At 44.5% G+C, this 13504-nt stretch overlaps 1 protein-coding gene across 1 annotated transcript in view; it reads left to right on the top strand.

The window, feature by feature from the left end:
* The window catches only part of LOC132553994 (prolow-density lipoprotein receptor-related protein 1-like), a 29936-nt gene extending 16837 nt beyond the window's left edge, over positions 1-13099 (top strand). Inside the window, exons 7-8 of the mRNA XM_060218289.1 lie at positions 10886-10985; positions 12553-13099. Coding sequence (XP_060074272.1) covers positions 10886-10985; positions 12553-12674 — 222 coding nt within the window. The 3' untranslated portion in view covers positions 12675-13099. The remainder of the gene's footprint in view (positions 1-10885; positions 10986-12552) is intronic.
* Positions 13100-13504: the final 405 nt, after the last annotated feature.

Here is a 13504-nt window from a genome sequence, read left to right as displayed (position 1 = left end):
TAATCCTGTTACAGGTAGAGTATAAGGACAGTAGATTAAAATCCTACCTCAAGCCGAGGATAAAAGGGAGGTAATTCTTCCACAAGTAAAGAATCAATCGGAACAACTCGACCGATTTCATGTCATCCCCGATGGAAGGTACTGCAATCGAGGCGAGGTGTTCCGAACGGCAAAGTACATGACTAAGGATAATACGAAAATGTGGTTGACCTGCCAAAATCATAGTATGATATGTAAAGGGAGACAAATCTTCTACAAGTACAGAGCATCTAAAGAGAGTAAATTACAAAAACTCGGAAAATATGAATAGTAAAATCTACAAGTAAAGAATAGCATGTTAAGGGAAATAAATCTACCTCAAAACCCAGAAAAATAAATTCCACCACGAGCATGTTATAGTATGAAGGGAGGTAATTCAACCAGAACATGGTTTAAAATGTAAAGGGAGATAAATCTACCACAATCACAACGCAAGATGTACAGAGATGAATCTAACAGCAAAGTGTAATATTGCTGGGAGCAAACCAAAACTGGCTGCCTTAGTCCACTTTAGTGTACAGGAAAATGAACTCTAGTGCACTAGTTTGTTTCCTACGTGTATTTAACTTTTAAAAATTTTGGTATGTGTTTATCCTGTTTCAAATTCTCAATATACGCAACTTTTACTAAAATCGTACAGACAAAATATCGATATATGCACAGTAACAAGAGGCCAATGGTCATATAGCTGGTTGGCTATTAGCAAGCAAAATACCGCCACATTCAAGAGGCCTATCGTGGAATTATTTCTCTATACATAGAACGAAACACATAACATGGTGATATTTGAAATGTTGTTTACTCAACTCCATATTATTTTACAATTTCAATACATTCCCAGATAAAGAAATACATACTTACAGTCACTTAATCCCTCCTTTTCTGATAACTCTTTATTTCTATAAATATCTCCTAAACGAAATATGATTTTTTGGTTGTCCATATTCTACAATGGAAATCCTTTGCCAGAGGTCAATACATAGGTCACAAAGGTCAAAGTTCAAATAACCATCCATATAGAGCAATACGTATGTTTTATTTTTAATTTCCATGTCGTATTACAATGTAAAGTTATGTCAATGGTCAAGACATTGATCTCAAAAATCAGAGGTCAAATAATTCACTAAAATTAATTTACTTTTCAACTGTTTATCATTTTACAATATAAAGATATGATACAAAATGTCAATATATAGGTCAGTAAAGGTCACATCCCAGGCAGGTCGTCAATATCAATCAATATGTGATACAGGTGATATTGATTGATTAATCATATTTTAATTTAGTTTTAAATATTTTTTCATGATTCTTTCAGTTAAGCCTTCAATGCAGTGACAATGAGTGACTTGTAATCTTATGGTCTTAAGTTACGTAACAGATAAAGAAAGTTACAGAAATTATTTTATCCTTTTGGAACCCCTCACAGCAGATTCTGACAGTAAACCTTATGTAGAATAAGCATACACAGAACAATTGTTACAGACAGAATTCCCCTTGGTATGGCCCCTATCACCAAATCCAGACACGAGGCCTATATCTATATATATTTTTTAGATATATATATAGAATAATGTTAAGAAAGATGGATTTAAAAAAGTTAATTAAAAGTCAAGAGCTAACCTCTCAACTCTTAACAACAGTGGGAATCTATCTGTTCCCCATGCGACAAGATTTACAAAAGATAAACCCAAAGAGATGCCTCGATCATAAGCTGGTGGGCTTCACCTACCAGCTAAAAATGAACTTATCGGAGAAATCCTCACGATGGTATAGTGTATCTGCATTGATATAAAGCCGGCTGGAATTCATTTTTTGTAAACATACCTACATTTATGATCGTTTCCGAACTAAAGTCGGGAACTCTTTAAGACGTTTCCGTGCACGTGAGAGGTCTGTATTTAGTATAAACACGTATAATTCTTATCGTTTAATTATACACCTGCATTCTCACCTGTACTATGATGTCACAAAACGCGGGTAACCATACGACACTGAATTCATATATAGGGCCTAAATGATACACACTAGTTGTGCCACATCTCTGTAGACCCAATTCTAACCGTACTCAGCAAAACCAAAACAACTTTAAGAAATCTCGTGTACAATAGTCATTTTATGTACCACGTGTTGCACAGAAATTCCATAACACGCGATGAAAAGAAAAACAAAACATTGTGGCTATATCAGGGACATACATTTGTAAACATTCCTATAGATTTTATTGGTTCAATGCACTATTCTGAATTATATTCTTCATATCGTTTATCATATCACAAACTTCGATATTGAGTATAATATTAATTCATCGTTTGGCTCTACCGTATCCAACCGTTAAATTTGTATTAAATAGTGTTGTTCACTTGAGTGTACCGATATATTTGTCAGCATCATTTTATCATATTTCATTCTTATTTATAGTTCAATGTACTTTTATCATTCACAAATACAGTTATTGAATATTAATATATTAAAATAATTAATCTGGTTGAAATCACTGTTTATGTATATAATTTCACCATATATTTAGGTAGTCCAACCCTTCAGATATGGATAAAAGTCGATAAAATGCCTTCTATATTAATGGTATATATATATATATGTATATATGCACAACACTAAACACGTTTATTACAAGGATCACATGTAGATACAAACATATGAACTACTGGTCCAGATTATAACAACTTTTCATAACTTATTCATATCCATTGACAACCCGACGAGTGCGGAGGTGTCTGAGCTAAGTGCTTTTCTTACTCCTTCTCTTCGTACTGCCATTGTCGTTTGAGTATATTGTTACTCTATTAGTAGTCTATAAACCCATCTCCCAACTTATATTGTGAAATTAAGTATTGTCATTTGTTTATTTTGACCGTATTTCCGGCCGTTTTTTTTCCTCCACGTATTCGAGTGCGTGACTACTTGTCTCGTTGCTCGGATTTGCGTGAAGTTGGAATTTGTTTTCTTGCTGCTTTGTCGGCCGTTTTGTACGACCGTTTTATTTATGCAGTGCAATCTTGCTGCGTACGGTAGGCTTTATGCTCGTAGTTTTTTGATTGTTCGAGAACTTCGTTTCCGGCCGTGTTTTTCCTCCGCGTGTTCGAGTGCGTGACTACTTGTCTCGTCACTCGGATTTTCGTGAAGTTGAAATTGTTTTCTTGCTGCTTTGTCGGCCGTTTTGTACGACCGTTTTCTTTTTTTGCAGTACAATCTTGCTGCGTACGGTAGGTTTTATGCTCTCGTTCGTAGTTTTTTGATTGTTAGAAAACTTTTTGTCCTTGTTTTCATTGTTACAATTTTTTATTGTTTCGATGATGGATAATAGTGCCGGGTTTACGTCGGGGGTCAGCGCATGGATGTTCCTATTTCTATAGATAATGGGAACCCCATGATACCTGTCCCATTTGCCGACATTGCAGCCAGACCTCGCTATGTGAACTTTGTTTGCACATGGAGTCTGCTGCTTAGGCTCCCATGCCTTTCCAGCTAACTTTCCGCCGGAAGAGGGATTCGTCCTCTTCTTCCGGTAAGGGAAGTAAGCTTTTTAAGACCTCCCTCCTCAGGTTCTGAACCAGAGCGTTCCTGCTGGGGGTGCTCTCGTTCCACTGAGCTCCGCCCTTCAGCAGGGGGTGGCTCCCCCTGTCCAGGTGCGTCCTGGAGTAGGGGGGGGGGGGGGCAGCCCGACCCTGACTCGGCGCAGTCAAGGGTCGAATTGGCCGGTAGCTCTCGATAGCCGGCGGTGTTACCGTCGGAAAGGGACTTCCGGTCGAGGTCTCTGATTCCTTCAGGGACCTCGGCGCGCCAGGTGGCGTCGTTGGTGGGGGCCGCTTTGACTCCGGAACTGTGCCTTCGGGTATAGGGTCAGGGGCCACAGACTTTTTGTCAGGATTGTCTGTGGCTACGGGGATTAGTGACACTTGAGTTCACTAATCCTGGTGTCAGCGCGGGGTCTGTTTTCCCACCCTCACAGGCTTCTGGCTCTGGGACTTTCCGTCCCAGTCCAGATTTCCCAGTGCAGGGTTTCCCAGGGGGTTTTCCCCCAAGGGTTTGGGGCTTCAGGCCAGGAGTCCGGTTTCCGGTCTCCCTTTCCCCCGGGCTCAGGGAGTAGGGGTGCCTGCAGGCACTTATTCCTGGGTCGCCCAGGCCAACCTGCGGATGGTTTTGGGTACCAACAGTTACTCAGCAGTTACGGGCTTAGCCCGTACATGTCTGGGTTTCCACCTGGTGGGAGTGGCGGTTCATCCTGGTCCTTTGGACAGGGTGTCCAGCCCCAGACTCAGGCAGGCCATCTTGGCCAGTTCTGGGGTCACTCCCGGCCCGCTGGACCTTTCCCATTCCCTCAGGGGTTTGGGTTTTTACCCCATGGGTCTTCACTCATGGAACCCATAGGGGTTGGTCTCTCCTCTAGGAGATGTTATAGCAGTGCGGAATCCCCCCAATGTTCTGCTACTTCAGGGGCCTTGTTGGCCGGTCCTATAAAGGTTTGCCAGACCTTAAGGACTTCCGCCTCCAGTGCGGACCTGTCGGTCTCCTGTTCCCAGGGGTCGGCTTCGGGTCTCCGACCCAAGCCTACAGCTACGGCTGTTGGTCGCGCTGCGTCCAAATGCCATAAAGAGGAGTTCCCCTCTGCGGAGATGGCTCCTCTGGTGGCCCCTGTTCCTCCCAAGGGGACTTCGGTCTCTATTGAGGAGGAGATGGACATTGAGGGTGCGGGCTCGGCAGAGGAAGACGATGTCATTCATCTTTCTCCTGAGCCAAGAGGGTTCACAAGGGGAAGATGGCCCTGAGACTGCTGAAGCCGAGGCTCAGCATGTGCTTTCGGGGATGCGGGTCCTCCGGGCCAACATCTCCTGGATTCTCAGGGCGGAGGTTTGCCCACCGCCTCAGCATCGTCGGCGCCTGAATCCACCATCCTTCTGGGTTCCCTGGTGGCTCCTCGGGCTTCCGTTCGCTCAGATCGGTCTCTGCCAGAAGGCAATATCATGTCTTCGGTTCTGGCCACGGCCCGGGCTCCGGTTTTAGAGAAGGACTCCTTCTCTACCCGCGCTCCCGGGTTTGTCAGTCTGCAGCTCAGTGTTGGTGAATTGTCGGAGGCTTCAGCTTCCGACTATGCCACACATGACGGGCAGCTGGCCTCTCAACCAGCACAGCTGGAGTTGAGACAGCTGGCTGCCTGGACCGGCAAATCAGTGGACCAGGTGGTGCTTGATTCCAAAGAGCACCACAGGATGGAGAGAATGTTGCACCTCTCCATCCAAGTTCTGTCATACATAGACTTCCTGACAGTTTGTCTATACAGGGTATCCGATTTGCCTGAGTGTCGGTTATCCGAGACAGAACAGCCGACATACAGGACACGGCAGCCTTGCAGGTTTCTCTGCTCGTCAATGCCGTGTTGGCTAGGCAGTTTTCAGTTCTGAAATTCCGCCCAGTCCAGTAACCCTACCGTTTCCGCTTGTTGAATGCCCCCTTCTAGGGCTCTACCCTGTTCAGGGGAGCTCTTCCTTGGGTTCAGAAGGATATGAAGGAGGACTCGGTCGCCTCAGCACTTCTGGTGAAGAGGTTTCAGGCTGAGAAGGCCAGTGCCTCGCAGGGGTCAGTGCCTCCTAAGAAGAAGGAGAAGTCTTCGGCTGCTCAGTTTTCTGCACAGCCCAAGTCCCAACCTCACTTCAACGGCAACAAGGGGAAGGGTAGGAAGGGTAAGAAACCTCCTGGGGGCAAGAAGAAGGGTTCCTGACTATTTCTGCTTCTTGGCCGCGAAAGGCGAAGGGTATGGCCGGGTGGACGGTGGTTCTCCTGTCCCGGGCTCATGTCCTTCTCCCGCAGGCTCAGGCTCCGGGTGGGCAGACGATTCTCTGGTCTGGCAGGGGCTCGATCTGCCCCATCCGGAACTCCCTGTGGGCGGACGTCTCTCTGCTTTCCTTTCCCAGTGGCAGGATATTACAGATGACGCTTGGGCTTTTGTCGGTGGTCAGGGAGGGTCTAGGTATTCCCCTTCTTCAGGATTCGTCCCTTGCCTCTCGGCCGTTTTTGTTTCTTTCCTCCTCCCGGGGATTCAGAAAGGGCACGGGTGCTCCAGGAGGAAGTAGGGACCATGCTGCCAAGGCAGAGATGCCCTTGGGGCTCACAACAGCTCCTTTGGTGTTCACCAAGTTGCTGCTGGTGGTTTCCTTCACTCACGCAGAATAGACGTCCACATCTATTTCGACGACTCCCTCATGCCTCTTTTGGTGTGGGAATCGTTAGTGAAGGACACTCGTCTGGTCCTGAAACTCTTGCTCAGAGTCGGCTTCATTCCTTCCAGAGAGAAGTCAGAGGTTCCTTCATATTAGGACTTCGTCTTCCTGGGGAACCATTTTGACATGGTTCGGGGCTTAGCCCTTCCACCTCTGGAGAAGTTCGAGAAGGTCAGGGCTCTGGCTCTGACTTTCATCGCTTGGTCGCTTGTCCAGGTATATTGGTTCCTCAGTTTTCTGGGGTATCTCAACTCCTTGGCAGATGTGGTCCCCCTAGGGAGGATTCACATCGGACCTCTCCAGATGTTCCTCCTGTCTGACTGGGTTCCGTCATCCAGGAGGCCTGGATCCCGCTTACCCAGTCGGTCAGGGAGTTCTTTTGTTGGTGGACCATTCAGGAGAACGTTTTCCACGGGGTACCTCTGACCAAGCCTATCCCCTCTATGATCCTGTTCATGGACGCGTTCATGACAGGAATGGGAGCTTACCTCGATGGCCAATGCCGCTCGGGGGAGTGGTCTGGCGAACAGCTCTCGGAGCACATCAGTGTACTCGAGATGAGACTGTTCATTTGGCTCTGCAGTCCTTTAGGGGTATCCTGCAGTCCAAAGTGTGTCTACCGACAACAGTTGTCGCGTATCTGGAGAGACAGGGGCCACCAGGTCTCATGTCCTGTGTGCCCTCTCCATCCACATCCTTCTTCTCTGCCAGGACATGCAGTTGACCATAGCGGTCAAGCATCTTTCTGGCAGGCTGAGTGTGTTGGTGGCCACTCTCCAGGCGCCACCAGCCGGTGTTGACGGAATGGCAGCTGTGTCCCTTGATTTTCAAGGGGAATTGTCAGGCGTGGGACAGACCTATTATAGACCTGTTTGCCACTTCCCTGAACAACCAGCTGCTAACCTTCGTCTCCCCGGTCCCAGACCGTAAGGCGTGGGCTGTGGACGCCCTTTCTCTGGAATAGGAAGGGACGTATGCATATGCATTCCCTCCCTTCAACCTGGTGGGCAGGGTTCTACAGAAGTTCTGGGAGCATCACTGCTCCTTACTTCTGAGAGCCCCTCTGTGGCCGAGGCAAGCTTGGTTTCAGGAGCTCTTGTCGTTTCTGGTGGAGGAGCCCTTGGCTCTCCCCACCAGACCGAATCTCCTTCGCCAGCCTTGGCCCAGAACGACACACTCTTGACCAGAGATCCTCCACCTTCACGCGTTGAGGCTATCTCTGGAAGCCACGCCAAGGCAGGCTTTTCTCAAGAGGTGTCAGATTGCATTGAGCAATCAATCAGGGCTTCCTCTTCTGCCGTCTACCAGTCACGTTGGATGATCTTCTGTGATTGGTGTGTCGGCAAGGAAGCTTATTCATTCGAAGCCTCTGCATTTGATTGCGGACTTCCTAATCTCTCTGTTTAGGTACCGCTATCTGGCACCTGGCACTATTGCTGGCTATCGTACAGCTATTGCCAGAGTTCTTGCTTGTTATGGCAGGAAGGAGATAGGTTAGTCCTCCTCTCTTTCTGCCCTAATCAGAGGCTTTGCTATGGATAGAGTTGTTTTTAGCGAAGAATCAGGTTCCGGGGTTCTCGCACGATCCCATCAGGATCCTGGCTGTGACTAGCTCGGAGGAGCGAGATAGGTTGCTTTGTCCTTGTCGGGCTCTTAGGTTTTATCTTGATACCGTCTGTTTTGCCCATCAAACAGGGACAACGAGATATCTCCTCCCAGTCGGTTTCCAGGTGGGTTTGCCAGGTGATTTAGTATGCTTACGAGCATTTTGATGATCTGGCTCGGGCGAGAGCGAAAGCGCGGTCTCACGAGGTCAGGGCCCTTGCTTCATCCTGGGCCCTTCTCTCAATGGGTCCTCCTTTCAGGAGGTCATGTCTGCAGCATTCTGGCAGGGCAGGGATACCTTCACAGATTTTTATCTGTGATCCCTAGCTTCCCACTCAGAAGGCCTGTATTCATCGGGACCTTTGGTGGTGGCATAGTCAGTGGCTGGGCCTCCTCGTTAGCCCCGGGCCATGTCTTTCCGTACGGCGGCATGTGGGTACACCTGCTCTTTCACAGAGAGGTCCCTTCCTTCACTTTGGCACTCTGTTCTCCCTCCCTACTACTTTGGTTGTGCTGAAGGGGCTGCCTGGCTTCTAGTCACCACTACGGTAAGAGGAATTCGCATACTAAAGTTATGGTAATTATTACTGAAATGAAATTGAGGTTTTTTAATGTAAAACCAATTTTCATGATGTAATACTTACCATAACTTCATGGAGTCCCACCCTATCTTCCCCTCTTCCTTATCTGGAGGCTGCCCCTCTGTGGGGTACGCCATAAAGGTTATGAGAGGAAGGGAGATCACTCTGCGTTCCTGCCGTGATGGCTCGTGGATTGTAGGGAGGGCGGGATTGTTTTTCTTTTGAATCTTTTGTTGTTGGGATACAAAGATGGGTGTAGGTACTGTATTTGCATACTAAAGTTATGGTAAGTATTACATCATGAAAATTGGTTTTACATTAAAAAACGTCAAATTACCGTTACTTGAAGTTTTATGGTATGGTTCAGTGAAAACATAAACTGCTTCATTTGAATACAATACAGAATTAAATATATTAATTTTAAAACTCGTTCAGTATACCTTAATCATGGCAATCAATACAAGGAACCTGGCGCTGCCACTGTAGGAATACACCTGCCACATATATTTTTGCTGTATTCGGTAGTGACGGGAATCAGCTGTATTTCAGCACTAGTGGGTAATTCGACAGAATTACTTCCTGAATTTACTTTAAAGTTATATTTAATAATATGAATAAATGTTGAAATAAGTGTTTTTATGTTGTAATTAATAAGTTTATTTATGAAAATTCATAAAATCGCTGTCATATCCGTTGAAGTTTGGAACTACATTTCTGCACGGAACAATAATTTTGGCGTACGTCATCAGGCAAAATTCAGCGTAACGTCAACGACAGGTAAACAGATTGAACAAAAAATACTGAAGTTATAATTGTCTGATTTTCAATCAATATTGCAGGACAAATAGAATACATGGTCAATGTCTTAAAACATAAGATGTATTTTGGCGAGTGTGAAGAAAGATAGTGGTGAGCCTCTGGCGACCATGTGTTCTCTATTTATAGCAAGAGATATTGCATCGTTGCAAAATACCATTTTTAAAGTAGTATAATAATAAAAAATAACGAGAGATCCCAGAGGGATCTTGGCGCCCACCATTTGAGGATCTGTTTTCAGTTCTTGAAGATTTGTTTATTTTTTTTTTGTTTGTTACAGGTGTTGTAAATGTTCATGAACTGGTCTTCATTGAATGTACTCAATGATGGCACAAGATATGTTTATTAAGCACCTATTAGCAAATATCATTTGAAAAAGATCCCAAAGTATTATTAGATAGCAGTCAGTTACAGGTGGATAATGGGAAATATGCTTGTGCTGTATTACTGTCAACATCCAAGATGGCTGCCTGTGGGCCACCTTGATTTCAAATCAGTCCAAAAAAGGTACAATGCACAACTAGGGACCAAGGGAAACCAATATCTATGAAATATCAGAAGGATCCATCCAGTACTTCCTCAGATATAGCAGTAACAAGATTTTGCTCTCAAAATCCAACATGGCTGCCTGTCAGCCATCTTGATTTCGGATCAGTCCAAAAAGGTATGATGCACAACTTGGAACCAAAGGGAACCTGCATATGAAATTTGAGAAAGATCCATCCAGTACTTTCCAAGAAATAGCAGTAACAAACTTTTACATTCAAAATCCAAGATGGCCATCTGTCTGCCATCTTGAATTCGAATCAGTCCAAAAAAGGTACAATGCACAACTAGGGACCAAGGGGAAACTGCATATGGAATTTGAGAAAGATCCATCCAGTACTTTCCAAGAAATAGCAGTAACAAACTTTCACATTCAAAATCCAAGATGGCCATCTGTCTGCCATCTTGAATTCGAATCAGTCCAAAAAAGGTACAATGCACAACTAGGGACCAAGGGGAAACTGCATATGGAATTTGAGAAAGATCCATCCAGTACTTTCCAAGAAATAGCAGTAACAAACTTTTGCATTCAAAATCCAAGATAGCCACCTGTCGGCCATCTTGAATTCGAATCAGTCCAAAAAAGGTACAATGCACAACTAGGGACTAAGGGGAAACTGCATATGAAATTTGAGAAAGATCCATCCAGTACTTTCTCAGAAATAGCGGTAACAAACTTTTACTTCCAAAATCCAAGATGGCCACCTGTCGGCCATCTTGAATGCGAATCAGTTCAAAAAAGGTACAATGCACAACTAGTGGGGAACCTGCATATGAAATTTGAGAAAGGTCCATCCAGTACTTTTCCAGAAATAGCGGTAACAAGAATTGTTGACGGACGAACGACGGACCACGGACACGGCGATTTGAATAAAATGTGTTCGGTTACTTTGCCATCAGACATACTTCACTCGTCTCCCAAAAATGGATTTGATTGTTCATTGTTGTTTTCTAAAATCTACAGTACCCAATTATGAATACCTGTGGGGTAATTCTGAAGAACACTTTTTTCCACTGATTGTATGCTTTTTCAAATAAATATATTTTCTTGTAATTACCTAGGCAAGAAAGGATGGTAGCTCCAAAGTAAAGATGCTCAAGACACTCACTGCTTCCGCACCACTAGATCTGAAAGTCTTCCATGCTCTCATACAACCCTCAGGTAAGATACAACCCTCAGGCAATATAAAACCCTCAGGTAAGACACAACCCTCAGGTAAGACACAACTCTCAGGTAGGATACAACCCTCAGGTAAGATACAACCCTCGTGTAAGATACAACCCTCGGGTAAGATAAAAATCGGGTAAGATACAACCCTCGGGTACTATACAACCATCGGGTAAGATACAACCCTCGGGTAAAGATACAACCCTCGGGTAAGATACAACCCTCGGGTAAGATACAACCCTCGGGTAAGATCCAACCCTCGGGTAATATACAACCCTCGGGTAAGATCCAACCCTCGGGTAAGATCCAACCCTCAGGTAAGACACAACCCTCAGGTAAGATACAAACCTCAGGTAATTACTCTCAGGTAAGACACAACACTCAGGTAAGATACAACCATCAGGTAAGATCCAACTCTCAGGTAATATACAACCCTCGGGTAAGATCCAACCCTCGGGTAGGTACAACCCTCAGGTAAGATACATCCCTCAGGTAATTACCCTCAGGTAAGATACATCCCTCAGGTAATATACCTCCCTAAGGTAAGATACATCCCTCAGGTAATTACCCTCAGGTAAGATACATCCCTCAGGTAATTACCCTCAGGTAAGATACATCCCTCAGGTAATATACCTCCCTAAGGTAAGATACATCCCTCAGGTAATTACCCTCAGGTAAGACACAACCCTCAGGTAAGATACATCCTCGGGTAAGAAACCAACCCTCAGGTAATATACCTCCCTCAGGTAAGATACAACCCTCAGGTAAGATACCACCCTCAGGTAATATACATCCCTCAGGTAAGATACATCCTCGGGTAAGATACAACCCTCAGGTAATATACCTCCCTAAGGTAAGATACATCCCTCAGGTAATTACCCTCAGGTAAGACACAACCCTCAGGTAAGATACAAACCTCAGGTCAGATACAACCCTCAGGTAAGATACAAACCTCAGGTAAGATACAACCCTCAGGTAAGATACCAACCCTCAGGTAATATACCTCCCTCAGGTAAGATACAACCCTCAGGTAATATACCTCCCTCAGGTAAGATACAACCCTCAGGTAATATACCTCCCTCAGGTAAGCTACATCCCTCAGGTAAGATACATCCTCAGGTAAGATACAAACCCTCAGGTAAGATACAACTCTCAGGTAATATACCTCCCTCAGGTAAGATACAACCCTCAGGTAATATACCTCCCTCAGGTCAGCTACATCCCTCAGGTAATATACCTCCCTCAGGTAAGCTACATCCTTCAGGTAAGATACATCCTCAGGTAAGATACAACCCTCTGCTTAAATACTACTCTCCCATAAGACACAAGTCTGCTAAGATTAAACCCATTGTTAAAGACAACAGGAACATTATGTACAGATGTTTCCCTTCACTTGACTGATGGATGATAAAAGTCAAGATTATATCCTTAACAGGAATCTCATGTATTGTCCACATGTTATAACCCTAGTCAATATGTAGTCATTAGCTAGATCCATAGTTGCCATGTGAACAGTGTTTAGAAGTATCTGTAGCATTATACACTGTATGCTTCATTGCAGGGACATCGAAATACAAGATCCAACTAATGTCGTCCTGTGGTGTTCTCTGGGCCAGCTATACAACACTGATTGCTACAGCTGTAGTCCTGTCCATTCAAATGGTTCCTGTTTTCCTTAGTTGACATCAAACTGGGTATAGTTTTAAATAAACCACAGGTTATCAAAGTTCTTCTCTGACAGTGGTGTGAAAATGTTTCAGTCACAATGAGGAACAGATGCAGCATCCTGTCGGGCGAATCCACTGTATATGTCAGAGGAATCAGATTCAAAAAGGTGGAAAATAAGATAACTCTCTCCAGAAACAGTGATACTGGAGAATACTGGCCTTAGATTGAGATATGGAGTTGGAAAAGGATGTACATTTCAGTAAAGTTTGAATTTAGTTGTCATTGTAAATACTACAACACATATTTATGAATACTGCTTTTTTATGAGTTTTGACTTTCATTTTATTTCTAGGATAAAGTGACCCATGACCTTAATTTAACTTTTTGGAAATAAAGTACCTGAGTTTGTAAAATTTTTCTTGCCAGATTTATAAATAAATAATGCATCCCTCAATATCTTGTATATAAAATGATGTTGACTAGGTGACAAAGTAAGGCTGATAGATGCAACTTAATAGTCTAGAGAACAAGACACCAATGTCCAGGACACCAGGGTTCGGAACACACAGGACCTGGACACCAATGTCCAGGACACCAGGGTTCGGAATACACAGGACCAGGACACCAATGTCCAAGACACCAAGGTTCAGAATACACAGGACCAGGACACCAATGTCCAGAACACCAAGGTCCATGATGACAATGTCCAGGACACCAAGGATCGAATCACCAAGTTCAAGGACACCAACCAAGGTACAGAACACTTAGGTCAAGGACATCAAGGTTCAGAACACCAAGGTCAATGACACCAAGGTTCAGAACACCAAGGTCAAGGACACCAAGGT

The sequence above is a fragment of the Ylistrum balloti genome, unplaced genomic scaffold (assembly GCF_031769215.1).
Source record: "Ylistrum balloti isolate Yb309-2 unplaced genomic scaffold, AGI_CSIRO_Ybal_v1 Utg370370, whole genome shotgun sequence".
NCBI classification, from domain to species: Eukaryota; Metazoa; Mollusca; class Bivalvia; order Pectinida; family Pectinidae; genus Ylistrum; species Ylistrum balloti.
This window is presented reverse-complemented; position numbering and strand designations above follow the sequence as displayed.